The 24,132-nt window shown below is 41.5% G+C and overlaps 1 protein-coding gene across 1 annotated transcript; it reads left to right on the top strand.

The window, feature by feature from the left end:
• Window positions 1–8,337: 8,337 nt before the first annotated feature.
• On the top strand, window positions 8,338–23,921 carry LOC306706553 (rho-related GTP-binding protein RhoA-D). The gene is made up of 5 exons (XM_079173677.1): window positions 8,338–8,436; window positions 17,883–18,038; window positions 19,843–19,963; window positions 21,359–21,489; window positions 21,956–23,921. Exons 2-5 carry the CDS (start codon window positions 17,883–17,885, stop codon window positions 22,127–22,129), a joined length of 582 nt encoding a protein of 193 aa, XP_079029803.1. The 5' UTR covers window positions 8,338–8,436; the 3' UTR covers window positions 22,130–23,921.
• Window positions 23,922–24,132: the final 211 nt, after the last annotated feature.

The raw sequence follows: 24,132 nt of genomic DNA, 5'->3' as shown, positions 1-24,132 counted from the left end.
TCAAAGCGCCGATGGGCATGAAAGATCATTCTCCGCCCTCATTGCTAATTGATGGCCTTGCATCGCAGCATGAAAGCTCCATGAGCCATGCTTGAGACTCTCATTAGCGTTAACTACACTAGAGTTAGCCGCATTAAAATTACATGACAGACATCCTCGACACACCTTATACCGATCTGCTTTCTGTCACGTTAAATGTCCTTTACAGTACATGAAAATGAGCTGAATGATCTCATCGCCAAAAACAAAGAGGCAGAATAGCCGCAGTGTTTATTCAGGTGGTCAGACTAACGTTGCTCTCTTCCTCACCTTTCCGTGTGACTGGTCACACCACCGGTTCATGCTTCTTTTTCAGCTTGAGCTTTCCCCCTGGGACAGCCAGTGTGGCATGGGACCGTAGGCAGTTGTTGAACCTCAGACAGAAGAGCAACATGACGGATTGACTGACAGCATTTCCCAGCTGGTATGGCAGCACCTGGAGTTCCTCCAGGGAGAGCTGGGAGGATGCTGCTTTTAGAAAAGATCATCTATGACACTCTGCTTGCCCTGTGAATGAATGCAGGGGAAGATGCATTTAGTACGTTTCTGTAAAATAACTCTGACCTCCTTTATAACGGCATTAATTTATTCAAGCTGTGAACCCAACATTGTCACATGTTGACTATATTAAGTCAATATTCACTCTTCTTTACCTCTGTTTTCTGTCTTTAGCTGCTGAAGTCTCCACTGTGTTCACCTGCTAGTCGCTAACTGGGTCTGATATTTGGTGCTGGGCAGGTAGTGACTTTACAGCTTTTTCACAGCTGCCTGATGAAACACGTTAATGATGGCAGTGAATGTGAGTGCAGGCTATACAAAATAAAACAAAACAATGAGCTGAAAGACACCAAAACTGCAAATGTGGGTTATATATGGCTGTTGGTTTACCATGAAGAGCGAGTCCTCGCACACATTGCTACAGTGCAAATGCAGCTTCAAAGGAACAGTGTGTAACATTAAGTTGGATTCATTGGCAGAAATGGAATACAATATTCATAACTATGTATAAATCAGCGTATAACCACCTGATGTGTTTTAATGTTTTGTTGTCATTTATTATTAACCTGCAGTGCACATCTCTGATCTCTCTGCCGGGGCTGAGCTCCTCTAACTACACACACACACACAAACACGCACATGCACATACACACACACATATGCACACAAAGCATCAATGGAGACAGTGAGGTGAACCAGGTGAAGGGAAGGTTACTAGAGTTGACAATGACTAGAGCAGCAAAACAGCAAAGTCACCGTATAAAGGCATTAATATCTGGAAATACAAAATAATGAACAAGTTCATAAAGAACGATGAACACAGACGTCCATCAGTATCCGTCAGTATTGTCAGTTGGTTTGTAAAATGCCTTTGTGCTGTGTTTGTGTAAGCAGTGGATTAGAGACTGTGTGACAGAGCCGATTGAATTAGGTTTTGCTTTCGTGCTTGTTGAACAGATGTATTCATAAAGTTCTGGCTTTTTAACTATTATCCACACTCATGTCAAAGGATTGAGTGGCAACAACTCCACCACTCTTTGTCAGATAAAAACAATCAGTGGTCCAACGGTCACACGCGTAGGCTTGAGGACATGCTGGATCGCAGCTTCCTCACATCCAGTTGACTTTGATAAACACAGCAAGGAGGAAATGAAGAGCATCGTGTCACCACCCGATGTTCTGTTCTCAAAATGTCGCTCCTTTACGCTTCGTCGGGTTTTACACAAACGTAGACACAACAGGAGTGCACCAGAGACATCTCTACAGGAATAGACTCTCCTCAACAGGCTTTGTCACCAGGCTGTTTGACCAGTGTTTGCATTCAGCGCCAAACATGGAACTAGTGTAACCAGATGTTTTCAAAGAATATATGCATTTATTAAGCATAGAATTAAGTAGATTAAAAAACGTTCATACGTGTTGATTATGGGAATGCAGTGACAGCGGTTTTGTCACACAGGTGCCGCTCTGGAACAAGAAGAGGGCAGAGAGTGATGATCCTTTAACTTATCAGATATCCGTGTGTGATGGGAGTCAGTTAACCCATACATGGAGGAGGATATGCACACCAGCTGGAGAGCTCTCTCAGTGCAACGAGAGACTTGTTTCCATGGCTTTTTAAAATATTCAGTGGTGAAGAGTTGAAGATGATGGCACCGCTTCACCAGGCAGTGCAAATAGAAGCTCTATTTCTCTGTGTGTGTGTTTTTTTTTTTACAGATACTGGGGAACAATAGAGAGTAACAGAGAAAAGGTCTTAGTACCAATCCTTAAACAACTCAATTCCTCAGCTTGTGTCTTGACCTCTCAGCTCCACTCATCTGAGCAGTAGGTTGGTGAGGTCCAGTTAGATAATCTCCTGAGCACAATCAGATACAGGCGTTATAATGCAACAGCCACTCATAATCCAAAATCGTTTCAAGAAAAACAACAGCCATAAAAATCTGGGATTATGTTGTTCCACGCCACCGGTTCAGGGACAGGAATGTCTATCGCTCCTTCTGTCTTTCTTTTTTTAATCCTCTCTCACTCTCAGTGTTTCCGTCTTTCTCTCCTCCAGCATTTCTCTCTCTCTCTCTCTCTCTCTCTCTCTCTCTCTCTCTCTCTCTCTCGTAAACAGCTTTAGTAGGATGGAACCAGACAGATAAGGGTCTATTTGGAGGCTGAAGAGCAAAGTTGCACTGTCGAATGCACTTGTCAGGTTTATACTGTACAGCTAAGAGAGAGGCAGAGAGCATGCAGTTGTTTTAGGGATTAGAGACTGTTCTCCCACTTGCATTGGAAAGTATTAGTAGATATTATGCCTTTAACTCATCCCTGCATCCACCACCCTGCTGTGGCTCAATGTACATAAACTGGATTAGAAGGTCTGACACAAACACAAGTACTGACGCATGCCTTTGGCTTTACATATTAAAACAGCACAGCTGGGTATTTGACCCAAGTGAAAACGAGATAAAAGTTTAACTGTCCCCTCAATTCCTGTTTTTTATGTTTGCATGGCTTGCTCATCCCTGTAAAGCCTTACAAGAAGGAGGCAATTGTTTTTAAACTCCTCGTGAACTTGTTCTGCTGAACAAAAGATTCACATTCATATAGGTTTTAAATTGCCTGATACTCACACAACATCCCATCCATACAGATGCGTGTCTAGAACCCCATAGAGGCACCCCTGTGCAAAGCACAGCCACCGAAAGCAATTCAGTCTGTTTGTATATGCTGCCAGTGGGACCACACTGCATTCATTCATCCGTCTCACCCCTCTCTCGACACTTCTTTCCCACCTGCTTCCCCCTATCCCCCTCACTTCTTTCCTCTGACCTCATTCCCCCCCCCCCCCCCCCCCCCCCCCCCCCGATGACAACACCAACACATGATTAATGATAATCCATGCTGGCCAATGGTTGTGATGTGGGAGCGTTTTTATATGAGGCAGCAGGGATGATTTCCACTCACTCTTTCTCTGTTCCCAGTTGTGTCTTTTACTCAACTGACTCCAGCTTACTGAGGAAAAAAGACACCAGAGGGAGCCACGATGAAAGACACTTTGGAGAGGAGAAAACCAGTGAGCCCACATTCCCTGCTACTAATAGCACTATTTTGAAGAGAAATCAGCTCCGAGCATGAGTAGGAGGAGGCAGACGAGGTCGGTGGTTATAAATGTCGTCTTCTGGAGTAATATGTTTTTCATTTTTAGTTTTGGCCTTGTTCAAAACGTCAATGTTGCAGTTCAAGGGGTGAACGGGCATGAGCAGTAGGCAGGGGGTGTTTCATTGGAAGTCAATAGTGGTAAAAATCTGTCTCTTAAAATACCGTATGTGAAGACAATGAATTGTTTTGTAACCATGAAGAAAGAAAGGCATACAGAGGAGTTGTTTATTGACACTATTTGTGAGATTGTAGGGCCCTCTAGTGGTCCGGTCTGTTACTCTCCTAAAACATATTCTTGTTAAATTGCCTTTGCACAGATCGATATTATAATCGTTTCAAAGCATTTGTCATGATTTGTTATCACGTCTGGTAGACAGGTGTGTAGGAAAATAAAGATAAATCATGTTTTATTTATGGATCTTCGTCAGGCACAACGTGAACCAAAATGTCTTTGTAGTTAAGCCACAGGCTTAAATAACCTGTAAAATGTAAGACCTGAGAAAGTTAACACATCAATAATTGACTCTTTCTTGTTTGGTACTTTGACAATTTCTTGGGTTCCAATATTTGCTCGGCTCTTTGTTTCATATTTTAGAGAAACGGTTGCCTTCTTCATCGGAGCATTAAAATATAATATTAGACTATTTACTTGAAATATTGATGGATATTTTGTGGAATATTTCTTCATGTTTTCTTAATATAATCAGCAGATATGACTTGTTTTTCTTAAAGGTTATGGAGATTATGAAGACCCAGTTACGATAAGGAGACATAGACTTAATATTTTCAGATCTGCCCATAAAATGCCCATCCCAAGTTCTCAGAGCCCATAGTCTACAACTCGAAGATATTCAGTTTACTTAATAAAAGACAAAGAAAAACAGAAAACATTCACATTTGAGATGCTGGAACCAGTGATTCTTTGCCATTTTTGCTCAAAAACTATTTTTTTTGTCAATTAACTAATCAACTAATCATTACAGCTCCATTGATGATAACTTGATTATTTTGCATTCCCCATATAATCTTATTTTTCCTCTATTTTAATTAGTATTCAACCCATTTTGACATATCTTTTTCATTTGAGGCTGTTTTTTATTACTGGTTAAAGTTACTGGTGTGTTAATTCAGGTGTCAGGTGTTTGTTATCACAGCCTATTGCATTATTAGTCTAAAGATGTTTTGGTTCACATTGTGAATTTGGTCCATGGCCAAACTATTGTGTCTCTAATAAATTCCGTGCTGACGGAGTGGGAGGACCTTTTCTTTCTAAGCATGACAGCATCTGGACTGAAAACGAGTCCAGATGTTGACTCCATTGTTTTAACCAAACCAGATTGATGAGGTGGATTTCCTTCTGTTTCTTGACATCAGCCTTCCTCACTACTCCAACAGATTACCTCGCACAGACAGTGTTACAGCATTCAGGTTGTACTGTGTGTGTTACACCACTAAGGGTCGCTGCGTCCTCACATACTGTAGCTGTGTAAATGCTGTAAGGGTGAAGTGAGGACATCTAGTCCACCTCCTCTCTCATGAGCAAACTTCCTCAGGGACTTGATGGTGACTCAGTAGTTCACCGCAGCCTCAAGCTTGTTCTCTTGTGTTCTGTGTCCACTGATCCACAACGACCAGTGCGAGAAAACGATGAGAAATGCCAGAAGTGCGTTTCACAGAGATACTATTGATGTTTTGGTGTTGTCTCCAGAGGGAAAAGGCACTGTGTAACCCCAAAGATGAATTATATAAGCGTTAATAAATCAATGAAAGGCGTAGGTCATTGTACGTGTAACTTTTGATGCACAAGCCGTCCTCTCAAAAGGTTTATATTCCACACTGGACACCGTGATGCAATGTCAGCATAGTCTGTGATACTGTCATTTGTTTTGTAGATGAAAGGTTTTTACGTACATTGTTAAACTACCACCTGAATTGTAATGGTGTAAGAATAAAAGTGCAATCCTTTAAACCCACTGTGTAATGGTGACATGTTGATACTAGAGTCTACTGTACAACTCTATCATTCATTTTTGGTTGGTAATGCATAATTGTATGACACATTGCCCCAGGCCGGGAAACATATTGCCAGTTTGTGTGAACAGTTTTGCAGTCCATTTTCACAGTTCATTTATCTTGTCTTAGCTATCTGTGGATGGATTCCTTCCTCGGTTTATTTTACGTTGTGATGCTAGACGTTTAACATTACACATGGAAAATAATGGATTTAAATCCATTATTTTCATGACATCAAACGTGCCATGACATCAAACCAAACTTTTGCACCAATTCCTTTCTGAACTTGTCTATTTCTTCCATTCAGTCACCCTCCCCCACTACAGTAAATCACACACCATCTTTTCTCAACAACTTACCCGTATAACTACACTGTAAAAAGAAGAAAAAAAATAACTCAATCCATACATCTAAATTACTGTGAAAAAGTCAGTGCTATCTCGTAGCAGTGTGGGAGTTTCCCCTCGAGGCTGTACACACTTACTGTATATTACTGAGCCCACACTGGAAACTCTACTCACTCTTCCAGCTACTGAGGCGCTGAATAGTGACACTTGACTTCTGTACTTAACTTCAACCGGGCTCACTCTGGCTCAGCAGTGGTGCTAAATGCTAATATGTTTTCTATATGGATACAAATAATACTTTAATTATTCTAATCTTTTCAGTTCAGCGACTCTCATGATAAAAAAACACAGAAGTGCTTCTAGATTTAGAAAGTAGCTCCTTGTAAAATGGCAGTTTATACTACGACTCTTTTAGATTGGATGGTGCTAATATGATAGCTTTCTCCCCATATTGGACCAGGTCTCTCTGTTTACTCAAAAGCAGTCAAGATGAATTATCATTGGTCAATGACATGGATTTACATGTGAAAGTTCAGCCTGAAATTGCACTGTTAAAAACCTTTAGAAACTCAAAAGTTTACATTTTTTTACACCAAAAGAAATTACTCTGTGTGCACAGATCAGTAAATATTAACACTATGGATGTCTCCAAATAATTCAACCATCTACGTGTACAGCTGATGCACCACGTAGCATGGTGTCACAATAGCAGCTAGAGGGAGAATGATGGAGAGAGCACATAGAGGTGTTGTTTGCGAGCTCTCTGAATTGCAGCTGCATCGCAAACGCTCATCTTTCTCCGGTCGACACACATCCGCCCCATCCTCCCAGACAGCTCATATAAATACCATCAGTATTCTTTGGGACTGAGAGGGGCCACTGTGCACTGTTTTATTTTAAACTACTACAGTATGTGGGTATTACCATGGAAACTGCAGAGAACTGTCCAAATGACTGTCAAAGAGCCAGGATACAGAAGAGGAGGATACATTCAGTGTGTTGTGGAGGCTTGTGGTTCAGGCCTGTCAACAACTAAAGTCTTTGTTTTGTCTCCCCACACGAGAAGCACAACTAATGCACTAGAAACTGGCCGCTAGGTTGTTTTTCTTTGGGTACAATAAATCTTCCCGATTGACTTCAAAAGAACTGTCTTGATAAACATGTGAGTGTTTATAATAGGCTACTGTGGGTTAATAATAGGCCTACTGTCCTTATCCTGGAGCTGCGATGTTTTTAAAGTGTACTGCACTCTAAGGCGAATTAACTTCTGACCTCACAAAGCTCAAATCCCTGTTGTGTGATTTCCTGTAGCACTGTTTGAAAACAGCAATCCAGTTAAAGTCCATTTCCTTACACAACAAGGAATAATACTACTGATAATAATTATTAATTATTAACTAATGACATTAATAATGAAATCAACGTACGATTATGTTAATGTATTAATCTCAGATCTTTACAAAACACTGAAAAACATTGAAAACCCAACTAATGGTGACAATTTAAACCACAGACCACCTCTTTATATAAATGATGTCATTATTCTCTAACCGTAAAGGGGAGGGGCCTCTTAACGGTTAAATCCTGTCCGCCAATAGCGTGCAGACGCTGGAATCTTAAACAGTGAAGACACCGTGCTGCATTCAGGTGCAGTCTGGAATTTTTATTTTCAGAATGCTGTACGCATCTGAGCCTCTGTCCCAAATGTTGTTTTTCAGTGTGGTAGTGTTAAAGGAAACGTAGAATTTAATAAATGTCTTTAATTCGTTTATGTGTAGTATTGATGGACGATTTGTGTCACAGGATTCTGCACACAATGGGATTGCGGGAGCCTTTTACATCAGAATTATTTTTTTGGGGATTTCTTGAAACATGTATTTGTTTTCTTCCGGAAAATATAGTTACAGAGACAGGAAATTTAAGAAATATTTGGTGCCAATCATAGCAATCAATATGAGCTTTAAAAAAAGCAAAAATGTACATTAATTAACTGTGTATAAATCACATTGGTCGGTAGAGATCTGGTGTGGTATTCAGTGTGTAGATCTGGTGTGGTAATTGAGGGGAAAGCTGGCAGAGAGCATGCAAACCATGTCAAAAAGGATGACAACAATAAGATACTGCACTTAACTGTTTTATCTTTATCTTTTTTAAGTGTGCGTCTTAGAAATATACAAAGATGTTGCATTATTTCCTCGAGCCAGACGATTAAAATGGCGGTTTCAAGATTTCCGAGGGGGACCATGAACGCAGTGTTAAGGGAGGGTCTTGAGTATCGGTTTGGTCGCTTCCTCCTCGGCCGTTTTTACTCTACAGCTGCTCCACGGACGGAAGTCGGCAGGAGAGGGGAACACGGAGGCCTTTGATATTTAAAAAAAGCACACTCAAGGTAAGAACATATTTGTTTTCCCTTTCTCGTTTCATTTCGCAAGCGCCTCGAGTCAGTAAAGCGAGTTTTGAGGTGTGAAGGAAAAGTGACACGTTAATGAGCCGAGATACGACCAAGCTGCAGCTCGGAGAGAGTGGAAACCTGTTACTTGTTTAGAAGTTTGTTTGTTTTTCCAGCCGAATGGCTTACGTGTTTTCGACGTTTAGTTCGTATACATATAAAGGAAAAGTACAACTAACTGTGTGGGCACACCTGTTTGTTCTCTCCTGTCGGAGATATGGGTCATATCAGCATTCCTACCACACAAACCCAGCCCTGCCTCATAATGTGCCTTATTACGTAATCTAATTATAATGGACTTCAGCTGTGGAGGACGGCAACGCTGATCTTTACTCGCTGTAAACAACGTATCGCCTCTTTCTTTCTGGAAACCTGTTTGGCCAGTAACTGGGAGTTGATGGTGTCGAGTATTTTTGTCCTGCTGTACATGAACTATTAAAAGCCAAAATATCAATAGTACTTATAGGCTACCGAGTGACCTCTTCTTATTTAGTTTGGACCTTTTTTTAAAGTCTCTCCTTCTCGCCCATTTGAAGTAACTGTTAAAACATTTGTCCGTCCCGAGGACATTCCTCGGTCGGAGTCACCACACCCTTGTTATGCTGCTCGGCTGCCGTAGCCCTCATACGTCTCACAGACTTGTTCCCTTAATTGTCTCGGCGCGTTCCCCATAATAAAGATGCTACCACCGGTATCCGAGCCCTGCAGAACTAATGCCATCCATCAACTGGACTGCTCCCCTTTGTGTCTACACTGTCACAAGGGCAGACACAAACCCAGAAGAAGAATGCTTAAAGATATCTTCCTGGCGTGTGTGTGCATGTTTTTATGTAAAATGTTTGTGTGGCTACTACAGGAGAAAGTATGATGTCATTGTAGCAGAACAGCTGATCAGGCGGTTTGCAGGTAGTGGTCAGAAGTGGAAGTGTTACACTCACACACACATAAATCAGTGCCAATGCAGTGGAAGGAAATCCCCGATCTAGACTACATTAATGTAAAAGCAGAAGTCATGATGTCTGCGGCTGTCATCAGCAGCATCCGTGTGGTTTTGACTGTCACTCTACCGAGTGATGCAATCCAGATCCTCTCTGTGTGAAGTGGGCTGTGTTTGGCTTGTAGAAGTAAAGTATGAGTGGTGTAATTTCCAAATAGAGATGGATGTAGATGGTGGATTGGAAATACTAATGTTCAGAAAAGAAAAAAGAGCTCACCCACATAGAGGAATCCTTGCACACATGTAATTTAAGAGAAGTTCAATATCTTTGATCAAAACATTCACTAATTAAATGTTTTGAAAGGTTTTCTTGGCTTGAACTGCACAAACAAGTATTTTACCCACAGCATACCGATAAGTTAAGCTTATGGATCCTGAGTATGTGGATCAGGTAGCTTGTGGAGCGTCGGATACATATTAATTCAACATTTAGGTAAATGTTAACTAGTATCGAATTAAACTCTGTATCAGCATTAAAGGACTCGGATCCAGATTTGATCGGGACATCCATACAAATACCCCAAATATCCTAACCATCTAATTAAAATCAGAGATGGTGTATCGTAATGACAGACTTGACATCTCTAGCCTGTGCACTCTTATTCTTTTCTTCTTGTCGTATTGAGGTCATCTCAGACGACAACTGAAGCTCAGTAGGTCACTACGGAAGCCTTTATGGACAATTCTGGATCAAAAGCTCTATATATGTCAGCATCTCCAGAGGCCGTTTCACCCTGGTGCTGCACCTCATAGTGTTGCTCTCCACCACTGGCCTACTACTTGTGTTTTACTTATTGTACATGCCAGGCCGAGCCTTAGGGATGGCGAATGCAGAAAGTTCTCCCGAGCAAAGATTTAGGAAGTGGTGCATAGACAGAAGGGGAATGCCCAATAACGGCCGTTATTCCATCCTTCCTGCTCATGCTCATGTTCAGTGGGGAGCCGCTGGTTTGTGTATTTTAAGGCCATAGGTGCTTATCAGTGGAGCTGCTCAAACACAATGTTCCACCCTAACAGAACCCAGGAAAATGCTTATCTGTGTTCTAGTCATCTGACCGTGACTAGCAAACATGTCCGCATGGAAAATTGTGTCTGTAAGCTGCTGGGTGTATAATGCACAGCCAGTAAGCAGATGAGAAAATCCTCTAGGGCAAAAAGAAAAATCTCGTTCGGCGGCCTTTTGCTTTGTGCTTGCAGTTTCAGGAAGTCCTTAAAGGGGCAATTAGGAAAGCCAAACATGTCTTCTGAGTAACATTATCAGCAGAGCTCTTAGGAATGGGAACTGGTAGCTGGTTCCATTTTGCAAAATACCCCAATTAGTTAGCTGAGAGATGCTAACAAATCTCTTATGACATCTTTTATTTCTCTTCACGTTTTTACTAGCAAAGAGTGCAAATCACATAGTCAGCAGGCTTCATTTTTAATAGCAGACTGTTAAAATGACAAACGTCACGATCAGCTGTAGCGTTAAATCTGTTCAACAACAGTGAAAAGTGTGTCTGTTCTCTGATTCATGTGCTCTCTGCAGCTGGTGTCTGTATTCAGCCAAAGATTGTTTGTTGAAGGACGCATCACTCTCTGTTGTGACGCTGTACGAGGACTGTTCGTGGACTCTGTGTGTTTTTGTAGTTCAGCAGAGATCAACAGAGTGGCGAAATAATCCAGCTCATCACCTCAAGTCACTTTGAGAATCTCCCTGTTAAATCTTTATTCATATATCAATATTTGACAGTAATCAGATAAACCTAATAGTTGTGAGACGGGACCTTTAGTATTTAGTAAGTAGGCTACAAGTATTATTTGAATGTGTCCTAATGTTTTAAGTACAGGCTGTGAACAAGCTGTAGTGTTTCTGCCTTGTCAGCCAAGAAAAGGTGATTAGACATCTTTGGGTTGCAGTTATTTTAGCATTTAGTTGCAGCCAAAGTTAAAAAGGTGAACTTAATAAGATAAGGGTTTTGAAATGATTGGGAAATCGTTATTGCTTTGTAATACTAATAAATGCTATTGAACACTGCACATTGGCACAGGTGGACTGGACAGATGCGATGAACTGGTGTTTTCCAGGGAGGGAGGGAGGGAGGGAGGGAGGGAGGGGGGTACAGGAACAAATTCTGAGGGAGTAAGAAGCAGGGCTACGGAAACACGTTAATGATTTCTAACCAAGTCCTGATTAGCTCTGTTCCCTCTCCACTCCATGACTAATTCATCCATTTATTTATTTTGTACTCATGGAATATTATTCAAAGACGTTGGTATGTTTTAAGTTTCTCACTATCTGTTGCTGGTGTATAACTTGCGAATGTTCTGACCACCACGCCTCTCCTTCCTCCCTTCCCTCCATCCGTCTGTCTGCATGGCAAGTGAAATTCGGGGGGGGGGGGGGGGGGGGGGATGAGAGGATAATTCTGTGTGCTGTTTCTCTCTTTCGTCCTCTGCTCTGCTCGGAGCTGTGCTCTGTGATGAATTGGGTCGGAGTAGTCTCAATGGCTCTGTCCTATTTTGGGCTCCAGCTAGGTTCTCATGACTTTAGCTGGATCCTGAGCAGCCGCTTCTGGTCTCAAGCTGGATTCAACCTTGTGTAAGGAGAGAGAGAGACAAAAAGCTGATGGAGCGCAGCAGTAGTTTCTAGGTTCATCCTCATTTTGTTGTGCCACAACTTCCAGAGTTTGATCGTCTATGTATATATTTTAAATTATATTTGATTTATATTTCCCTACATTATACATCTCCACAGTACAAACTTCGCCTTAAGTAAGTCTACATTGAAAGCAGTCTGAGTATGTTGTTCAACTAAATAGCTCTGCATTAAGAAAGTACATCCGGTACCTCCCTAAACCGGTCCTGCACTGATTTTACACATCAGTGTGTTCCAGGTCTTCCAGGAGAGTATTACTGCATATGAGAACGGTTCTATAAAGCCTTTTGTGGCTCCAGAGAGAGCGGCCTTAAATCTGATAAGTTGCCTCAATTGATTCTGAATTGAAACGTTTTCTTTCTTTCCTGCTCTTTAATTTCCTTTCAGAGCGACACGCACCGCGTCCTGTCGGAAGTCAGTCGTGGGTCCGCATGACGTCTTGTGTATTTTGTCATCTGCGTTTTGTTTCCTGCGCTGTTTGTTCGGTATTCCCCAATTTCATATCCTCATTAAGTGGCCGCGCACACCGTCAGAAAATCGAAAAACCAAACCCAAACTTTTTCATTTTAAAGGCAAAGAAAACCAGCAGTTATTCACATCATTATCCACATCCGTAGACCAGGGATTTTGTTTGGGGGCATTTCTGATTTAACAATGAGAATGTTTCTATCATCTTTTGTGTAATAGGAGTGTCATTGTAAACCTGTTGTGTCAGAAAGGTTTGAACAGGATGCAGACAGCCTCTCCGTCCCCAGCATGTTCAAAACACTGCCCTGAAATGCAGTCTTCAACCAAAAGCAACACTTAAATGAGGTGGAGACAAGTTGCTCCGCCTGTTACAGTGTCAGGTGAAAGTGTAGTTGTTGCAGTTTGGCCCCATGTCTGTGATCCACGCTGGTCTTCATGTCTAATCCATTCCTCAACATTTCAACCAGGAGAATAAGGGAGAGGTACTGGTGGACGGAGAGATGTTGTGTGTTTAGAAGAAAGGGGTGAGGGGTGTTGAAAGTGGGTGAGACATTCCTCAAAGCTTCCGTCCTCCCACATTTGTACACAGTCAGACAGGGTTTGATTGTGAGCATTCACTGATCCGTTATTAATTTTCATGTGGAATGCTTATTCCTGCTTTTGACCGATCAGTGTGTCAATATCTCAACTGTTAACACTCAATAACAACTGAAACATCACCTGAAAGTATACAGCTAGTATAAAGTTGACAGGGGGTGTCCTGGCACATTCCAAGGAAAAGGAAATCAGGGTGACATGAATTAATTCATGGTCTGCTGAGCAGCTGAATTTTGTAGCAGTTTGTGATTCTACATTTACATTTCTCTGTCCTTATTCAGTAACGTCTGGTGATATATTTCGCCCAGGTCAGATATGGTGTGTCTATTGCTTTAGTATGTATGTCTCCAGATGCTTCATTCATTACAGTTTCTATTGTCCTTTCTCTGTCAAACTGGATCAGAAGGTGAAGCGACACCTTCAGGTCTTGACTTGGCCAAACGAGGTTTGACTCTATTTATCATCTCCTCTTGACTTCCATCACTTAATGTAGCTTAGAGGCATCTACATATCATGACTTTACCTCCAACAGGTTTTACGTTGTACAGCCGGTGAGACATGAAATACCATCCAGCCAGTATAGTGAACTGAGCCATGAGTTTGAAGGCTTCCCAGACGCCAAAATGCAGCACAAGTTTATGATACCGTGAGACAGGATTTTACAACTTCATCACGAGGTGAAGACTAGAAATATGTTGTTCATGTTGCATAGTAATCCACCAGGAATTTGCACTTGTATGTATTTAATCGGTCACTCAGCCGTGCCTTGTCAGGTTACATCATGTTGCGCTGCAGAAAAGCTTCAAACGCAAGAACAAAATGCTGAAGTTCAGGTGCAGCATTTCAAAGGTGTGGTTCACCTGCAACATTCCACTGAAACGGAGGTATTTTTTTTGACACGAAGCAGCTCTGATTGCTTTACTTTCTGCTGCACGCTGTTCAACTCTTTGCGGTTCCACTGTAACAGTTTTACTAAATAACAACAATACCTACAATGTTTATTTGTGTTGTTTTAATAAGTACTCTTAATCAAAAGGGCCACTAACTGCAGTGTTGGTTTTAATACCTTGAGTTTGCTGATCCATGTGATTAGAATGTCTTTTTTTTTGCTATTGTCCCCCCCCCACACACACACACACACACACACACACACACACACACACACACACACACACACACACACACACACACACACACACACACACACACACACACACACACACACACACACACACACACACACACACACACACACACACATACTTCTGTTGAACAGGACTGGCTAATGTGTTGTGCATGTGCAAGGAATGTGAACTTTGTCCTTTGCTACCCCACACAGGGACTAACATTATGCAAGACGGGAGTATTCACCCTGAGAAACGTGTGAACGCATTTCTAGGTTATACGACCTTTCTCTCTCTCTCTGTATATTATGGCTCACTACTCGCTTATTGTTTTTTGCAACACTGAGAATAATGCAGCTGTACTATCACGTGGCTGGCTTGGTCTATTCAATTCACTGCTGCTGGTACAAGTGTTTGTAACAACACACAGATCTTCATTTCAATTATTAATGAGTGTATTTGGACTGTTTTCCCCAAACACTGAGGCCTACTTATTGCAACATAAAATCAAGGCAACCCTTAATTATTGATTGTTGAATATAACTCAACATAGTGTCATAATACAAAAGCAAATGGTAAAACAATGAACAGCTGCATACTTTAGGATGATGTTCTTTGGTGGGTTTAATTTGTTTTAATGAGGTTTGTGTAGCACTTTGTAATATAATTCATAACATTAAGGGATCATTTTTAGATTTAGTAAAACTCACTCTCAGGCCATGGCTAGAGTCCTAGTTAGTGATGATATGAATCATATTTACTTTGATTCGTACAACCTCCACTCTGTTATATGGGTGTCTGCTCTCCATGAATCCTCACACACGGTGCAGACTCTTGTTAAAGGAACAATCCCACACTGAGTCCAGACTTGTCTGACTTCAGGGAAAGGAAGAGACTCCTCCTTGTGCTAATAAAGCTCATTTGTAACTGACCTGAGGGGAGAAACTCGAGGAGGGAGAATAAGAGAAAATGACAAAATGGTTGAACTCCAGATGTCTTTCCAGTGGCTCATTTTCTCTCCTCCCTCTACTGTTTATGTCATACCAGGAAGTCACTACTTAAAGGAAGTAAGGAAGGCAAATGAGGACACAAATGTCATGGGAAAAAGCACTTTAAGCACCTGCAGATGTTCACCTCACAGCAGAGGATGACTCTTGTTTTGCAGACCTGTGCTTCCAGCAGGAAGAGCATACAAATGGATAGTTAATGAGTTCATAATAAATCGAAACCATAACACTTTAAATTCTTAAAAGAAATGATTTCACTGTTCCACAGCTGGCTTCCCACGGCTACGCTGTCTGATATTTATGTGTAAGCAACATGTGCCAGAGTTTGACAATTATATTAATGAATTGACATGATACAATCAATTGAGAAAGATTGGTTCATAGTTATTCTACTGATTGAATTATTTAAATTTCATAAATTATGAATTTATGCATCACCACTTCGTATGATATCACTGTTAAAGTGAAGTTTCATGCCACATTTTAAGGGTAGCAGACCACGCCTCAACATCAGCACTTATTTAGAGAAGAAGTCCTTGGAGTGCCTGTTCCCATCTTTGTACCGTCAGTGTGCACACACACACACATTAGTGCAAAGGTTAGGGGCCATTATCCCCACTAAGCACCATGTGTGGCCCCCGGCACCGTATAGGCAGCATGCTGGGAGAGCTATCGTCGTCAATAAGCAACATTATTTTGTAACGGCACAAGATCTGCAGGACTAACAAAGCTTTGTGTGTGTGTGTGTGTGTGTGTGTGTGTGTGTGTGTGTGTGTGTGTGTGTGTGTGCGTCCGTCCCTCCTTCTGGTAGTGACAGTATGATGAATGGAGTAACAGCAGCCTGCTATCACTGAGAACAGGTGGCTCTCTCCAGAGACAAACTGGCCTGATTTAACATGTGGGAGAGAAAAAGCAAACTGAACAATTGTCTTTTGATTCTTGTGGTGAAGATGGTAGATGAGGCGAATCAAAATGAAGGACGTGGAGATGGATGCACAAACGTCTCGCCTCAAAGTCTTTTTTAACAAAGCTGAAGGAAATGTAATTCATGCAATAAATGACAGAATACATCGTTTCGGTCCCTCTATGTAGAGGAGCCACCATGTTCCCATTAAGAATTGAATTTGCTTTAGTTTCTATGAATATTTGGTATCAACAGCCCACCCACTGACCATTTCAGAGGAAACAACTGTTTGTACACTCAGTAATACTCTGTTTACCATTCCATAGAGCAAAACTACAGTTTGACATATTACAGCTGCTAGTATACCAGTTTGAGTTTGTGGATCTGATGCTGATGATGAAAGAAGTACTTTAACAAGTGCTTAGACGTTTTGCTTTCTTGGGGTTACGTCTTGTTTTCTAGAAGCTGCAATAAATTACTTTTTGGCCACTTTGCAGGAAAAACAAGCTGTAAACACGACACTGAATGATCACATGTTAAATTGATATGACAAACTTCTCAGCAAGCAGTTGCGTATTTACACACCCAGTGTGTACACAACCTTATTCAGTGTGAGTTGATTATGAATGTAAAAGCAATCTAATCTCTCCTTTTGTAGCTGTGTGTTTGCTCCACTAACTGGCTCTTTAGCTGCTAAATGCTCCAATATGTTCACCAGCTAGCTGTGTCTGTCTGCCGTTTGGTGCTGGGCAGGTAGTGTAGAGTGGGGATCTTACTTTTTTACTGAAAACAGCTGCCCGCTGTAGTCAAAACAACACTGTGAGAGCGGTGAGAATAAATTCAAAACAGTAAAGTTATGGTTCTTAAAACCAAAACACTAAGCTGAAAAATGCTTTTTTTTTATTTTTGCATGTGGACTCCTCAGCTCTGTAGAGCTGAGGAGTCCACATGCAAATAAACATATCATCCATTAATAATATATAACTATTATAGCTCCTTTTTAAATAATCTGTGTAGATCTTTGTTTGGTTCAGAAACTCTCAGATTGGTAAATGTACATTGTCTCATCACCTACTGCCTTCTCTCCCTTATTGTCAGCTTGTGGGAGATGCTTATTGATCCGTGTGAGTTTGTGGGTATGTGTGGCTATATCTTTCTCTGGCAAGCCACATTTCACTCCCATACACCCTCCTCACAGGGATACAAGCAAAGATAATGGGAGAACATTGTGTGCCATACAGAGGCTTCAACAGAAACCAGTAAGAGCTGTAGATCACAAGGCCACAGGGATGTAGAAGTGACACATTTAGGATCATTTTTAATGTGATGTGCAGCCGTGTGTTGGAGCACCGAGGCTGCAGCATTCCCAACACTGTTGCTCGGCTCCTGTTCTCTTCCCTCCCACTGCTGACTCCTCAGCCGGACTCTGTTTTTTTCACAGGACGCAGTCCAGGAAAGGGAAGAGGGTGCGGCTCTAAAACAGACTTCGATCATCTCTTCTTCTTTTTTCCTCTTGTTCTTTCACTCTTACTATTTCTGGTTGGATTGATTCACCTCCCTCCTGTCTTGAAAGAGATTTGCTTCTCCCCAGTGTACTGATTGTTTGGTTATTCTTAAAATAAAGCCTACCCACATTTTATTCTGTTTGTAGATGGCAGCCATCAGGAAGAAGTTGGTGATCGTTGGGGATGGTGCGTGTGGGAAGACCTGTCTGCTCATCGTCTTCAGTAAGGACCAGTTCCCAGAGGTCTACGTCCCCACGGTGTTTGAGAACTACATCGCTGACATCGAAGTTGATGGCAAACAGGTACTTTATATTTTAAATGTACCTTATGATAATGAATAAGGTTTATATTTTGAGTATACTGTTATTTCAGAAGGAAATATTGTACTTTCTATTCAACAACATTTAGCTGACTAGTTGCTTTTCAGAATAACACAAAAAAACAAACATAAGCTATGCTTATAAAAATTTATTGTTAACCAAAAAATCAGTAGTTCCCAAACCTTTGACTTGTGACCTCCTACAAACTGTCTGGTGGGGGCATCTTGTCATATTTCAGACGTCTGAGATGATAGAAATACCACCAAAGAACCATTTTCCCTCTAAACTGTCACTTTCTGCTTATCATATAAAGTAGCTAAAACTAGTTGCACCTCGACCAGCTACAACAGCACCACCTGCATCAGTATTAACAGTTTAATCATGTAATATAAAATAATATATTGTTCACAAGTACTTTTACTTCTTATGCTGTAAGTACATTTATCTGGTGATACCTCTGTGTTTCCATTTCAGTAGGATTTTAAATGGAGTACTTTTACTTGTAATGGAATACTTTTACTTGAGTAAAGGATAAGTACTTCTTCCGCCACTGATAACTCAAGACATTTTTCAGAACAGGCAGGTTTATGATTTGCTAAAGCTGCTGCTGTAGTGATAAAAATGTGACCCTGGTGGCCCTGCTGGTTGAGAACCATGTGCTATCAAGACCGATGGGGAGAAGTGCTTATTGTAAGCAAATCCTTGGGACTTTTTATTGTTCTACAGCAGCAGACCTCCAGCCAACAACAGGAAATGGATCAGTGCCACCTTCCTGCCCAGTGTTGAAACCCATTCCCTCATGCATCATGACTAATCTCCCATTTCCTGTTTCCTGTGCGGTATAATACAACATTGACTGTACTCCAAGCCCCTCAACCGTGGCAGACAGATTTTGGTGTAGTGAAATATTGTCAGTTTGTCAGTTTTATTGTCAGTGACACAGTTAAACTTGTTGTGGTTACAACACCCTAAAAGAGGAGTTCAGACAGGAAACCTTTCGGTAAAGTAAGTAGGCGAGGCTGACTCCTGAGAGACATCTAGTGGTGAAGTAATTCAGAAGCAGCAGAAATGGACAGGTTTGTCACGGTCGGTCAATGTCAGCCCACCGTCTCACATACTATGGTGTAGCCAGCCAGGCTAGTAGCTTGTCGGCTAACAAGCAAGATTTAGCAAAACATGAGAGCAGAAGTGAGAAAAGTCCAGAGTAGCTGCTGACATGCTGTCCTCGGCTGCATCAGGCACAGTTCTCCAGCTGTAACTGCAATGTGGGTGAGGTTACTGTAGGATTAAGTCATCAGGATAAACTAGGTCTAGATTACAATTAAAGCTAATAGTCCACAGCCGTTTAGGAGATGTTTACAGACAAAAGCCACACCATGTATTTAATGCAATGACACTCGTAGGCTACTGTGTAGAAGACATTCCTCTGTGGTGCTTTGGGGTTGTTTTGTAGCATCTGTTACAGACCTTGCTGAGCTCAAATGTTTTTGTGCTGGGCATTTGTTTTATCTAGAGCAGGTCAGGCACGCAGGGACTGCTAACTGTTTGATTAACAGCCTCAGAATATCCTGTGGGAACAATCTCCACCTCTGGGGAGTTGCTTTTTAGGCATGAACGCAATGAATTGTTTTAAATCCTCTTTTTTTTCCTTCATGTTCACTTTTCCCCTCTTCATCCTGCTGCAGAAGAAGTTGGATTATTCTACCTTTTTAATAACGTTACTTATATTGCGCTCTTCGCTAACAGCCACTTGCTTCACTTCTGTTCTTCTTCTCCTCTTCCTCAGGTGGAGTTGGCGTTGTGGGATACAGCCGGTCAGGAAGACTATGACAGACTGAGGCCTCTCTCCTACCCTGACACAGATGTTATCCTTATGTGCTTCTCCATAGATAGTCCCGACAGTTTAGGTAAGGCTGCATACACATTGTTTACCATTAAACGAATATAAAAACTATTTGGTATCACGGCATGGTTTCAGTGACCCAAGAGACTTGACACAGAAGGAACCTGATTAAAATAGTGATATGAATTAATTTGTTGTATTATCTTTGTTATGCTACCTCAGTGAGTCAAGGCAGCTGGCTTATGTTTGTTTAGTCATTTATACAGAATTTAATAAGTTTTTTAAGTAATTGTGAAGAAGCTCGACAAAGTGCATATATGGATTCAATCCACAGAAAAATAAGATGCAAAGAAAATTCAGAGCTTGCATGCCGTACTGATGCTTAATATAGGAAAATAATAACCTGGTTGGGACTCTTTGCATTGAAAATAAAAAAACGATATTCAATACTGTTTCATACAGATGCAGGAAGGCATTTTGACAAATGCTCCACTAAATGTCCACATTTCTGTTCGTGCAGTAAAATCCACACCGATCCCCTCTATAGGTTTTTCCCCCGTTTTGATTATTTATGTATTTTGCATTACATTTCTCTGTCCACTGCCTCTGCGCATAATGCAATTAATGATCCATTTTATGAAAACGTAATGCTTATTTAGATGGCGTCTGGTCATTAGTATGATTACATTATTGGTGTGGTAATTAATCCTGCTGCTGCCATCAAGACGAGCCACACAATGAACTGGTAGTCGTGTCTTCAGTGCGGAACTAAACCAGAACAGGAGAGCTGGCCGTTTCTCAGCTCCAGCAATTTGAATACATAATTTAATATCTTAAAGGAGCAATGTACGGCACTCAGAGCATTCATATAGCAGCAAACTATTTGCTATGTAAAGATATGGTGGAGTAGTTCCTACCTGAGCAGAGAATGAAGTCACTCACTCTCCCTCTGTGTGGGATGATATCAGACTCTCTCCTTGCTTCTATGACATAGCAGGGCTGGCCGTGTGTGCTTTTAGTGCAAAAGTACATTTTAAAGTCAATTAGAAGTTGATTGACCAGTATCCAAGATTAACCCCTTTGTGGATTGATTCTGATCAATGCATCCTTAAGACTCTTTAACTTCATAGATGCATTTTAATTCAGTTGTTTCCACATTAAAAGGAAACGAGATGAACGAGCACATTTCCCGGGGCTTTCTCCCAGAGTGTTGTTGATATGGACGATGACACAGATGGCATGTCTACTCCATCACAGTGGGGCGTCTCCCTCCAGACAGCGCAGCATGCTCGCCCATGTATCGGGGAGCAGTCAGTGACCTCTTGGTATTTATGTTTGTACAGTCACAAGGGAAACTGCACGGGCTCTCCCAACTGTCCTTGTAGGGAAATAAGTCTGGAATTTGCTGTGCAGTGACTTGACTTGTTTTTGTATTTCGTTATTTTTTTCCTTCTTGCAGAGAACATTCCCGAGAAATGGACGCCTGAAGTGAAACACTTTTGTCCCAATGTCCCGATCATTCTCGTGGGTAACAAGAAGGACCTGAGGAATGATGAACACACACGCAGGGAGCTGGCCAAGATGAAACAGGTGTGTGTGTGTGTGTGTGTGTGAGAGACTCCATATCCTTATATGTTACTGGCATCAAATGATCCCAAAGCCAGTGCTGGAAGAAGTAGTATTACTACTCATATTACTTAAGTAAAAGTACTAATACCACACATTGAAAATACTCCACTACAAGTAAAACACCTGCATTCAATACCTGAAGTAAAAGTATGCAAGTATCATCGGCAAAATGTACTTTGTTTGAAAAGTACTCATTGTGTATTAAAATATTCCCTGTTTGTGGATGTAAAAAATATATTAACCTCTGTGATGTAGTCAAGTAGAAGTATAAAGTTGCATGAAAGGGAAATACTCTAGAGTACAGGAATTTGTACTAGGGTACAGTACTTGAGTAAATGTACTTAATACTATTCTACTGCTCTGCTAAACTGTTCACTGTACACCTACAGCCTAATTCTAACCCTCCGTCTTTACCTTAAACCTGCAGGAGCCTGTGAAGTCTGAGGAGGGCAGAGACATGGCCAACCGCATCAGTGCCTTCGGCTACCTGGAGTGCTCCGCCAAGACCAAGGACGGTGTGCGGGAGGTGTTTGAGATGGCCACTAGAGCAGCACTGCAGGTCCGCAAGCGCAGGAGGAGGACCGGCTGCCAGCTACTGTGAAGGGGCGGAGTCTGTTGGCCAATCAGCACCCGAGGGAGGATCCCCCCCCCCACACACCCACACACCCCCACACCCCCCTTGCGCACAGAGCAAACCTAGAGAAACCTTAAATCGATGGCTTCCGTGGACTATACTTACTTCACAGATGCAGATATGCCACAGGACAATATGGAAGACTGACACACCTGTTTAGAAGCAAAACCAATCAGCCTTTTTTAACTCTCCTCTGCTACTCACACAACTTTGTTTCTGTTTGTTTGCTGTTCTGTCTTCCTCCACCAGCCTGCTTGTGTGAAGGACCTGTCCCTCCCTCTTATATGAATGTATGTTTGTATATATATGTATATATACTTTACAAACATACCATGCCTGTATTGTGTTTACAGAAAAGGGTATTGTAGCTCAAATGCCTCCTGAATGGAAAGACGGATTTAGGATTTGCTTTAATAGTATGGAAGCCCTGCTCCTCTCCAACCTGCATGTACCACTGTCCCGATTCACCTCTCTATCACACCACTATTCATTTTACACCCTTAAAATCCTTTTTCATCATGTGTTGAGTCAGCAGAGCTCCATTTTCCTCAGCTTTCTCTTCTGGCATTAATGACTAAATTTAGAGCCTGTTCACGCTGCGTTCATCCACTGAAACCTGCGTAAACTGCAGCATCAGCGGCTATTTGTGTGGAGAGCTTTTGGACTTCACCTCGCTGTGTCTCTCTTCCATGGCGATGGCTTAAACCGGCACTGGAGACAGTCGTCTATTGTCATGGACACAATACTCAGTCATGCTCACACTGGCTCTGACTCCCGACAGACTTGCCTCCACCGAGACGTCAACGCCTTCCCCAAACAAGCCTTCTGTCTGAACTCTGTACTGTTAAATGAGATCCAGTACACAGTCATTATGCATCACTGTATACTGAATCTACAGCTTTCTGGTGTCAACACGCAATGGATGCACACTGTACAATTCAGACAAATTCTAGGTCTATTCTGTGCATAAAAGTTTGAATAAAATTTCCAGTTGACAGCTCAAATTTTGTCATTACCAATGTAATATCTCCTCAGTTTAGCTCAGCAGACCAGTAGCTTTCTGGAATATTTGAAATCGGGGCTTTGTTGTTGTGTAATAGGCCTTTATTTGACACTACACACAAGGGACTTAGCTTGAAATGTGATTTGGAATAAGCGTATCAGAGTGTGTGGCCAGTGTCCGGTCAAAACCTTTCTCTTGAGTGTTCGTCATTGAAGTAGAGCCAGCTGATAAACGGACTGTCTGAGAACAACGGTGGTGTGTTTGGGCTCAGAGCTGCACCAACACGTCATAAAAGTGCCGATCACAGAACAAGAAATTGCATTGAGACAACTATCCGTGGTAGTAACCACAATTTGTATACTTTTCTCCACAAGTGTATCGTCGTCATCACTAAGTGACGCGATCATAAAACCCCCTCATCTCTTTACAGGCAGCCCTCTGATGCAGTTAGTGTTTCTGCGTCATGGCTGAAGCAAAGACATGCATGCAGTACACACATTGCATGTCCTGTCATGAAAGAATAAGTATATTTAATGGTATATTGATCTCACCACCGTCACAAGCTACACTAGTGGTGATCTTCTTATCGGGTACATTCAGACCCACATGGATCAGAATGTTGGGTTAATTGTCTGTTATGTTAAACACCATAGTTCCAGAGAAATGTTGATTGTGATGACGCTTTACAAACGGGAGTGGGATGTGTTGAATGTCTGGATGAGAGAAACATGCTATTAAAGTATTTTTTAAATACTATGTAATCTTAACTGGTTTGGTTTAGCTTTTTTTTCTTTTTTTTTTACAAACTGTCTGCAAAATCAAAACTTAAAATCTTGCAAATGCATTTGAAATCTTATAAATGAATTTACATTCATATCGTAGCATTGTTTGTATAACTTTCCCATGAGCAAAAGGACTTTGTTTGGACGACAACATATATTTTGTTTTAAAATCTGTTTTTAGAAAA

This window comes from Pholis gunnellus (assembly GCF_910591455.1).
Source record: "Pholis gunnellus genome assembly, chromosome: 2".
Taxonomy (NCBI): domain Eukaryota; kingdom Metazoa; phylum Chordata; class Actinopteri; order Perciformes; family Pholidae; genus Pholis; species Pholis gunnellus.
The sequence above is the reverse complement of the archived record's forward strand: the minus strand, read 5'-3'. Positions and strand labels throughout refer to the sequence as shown.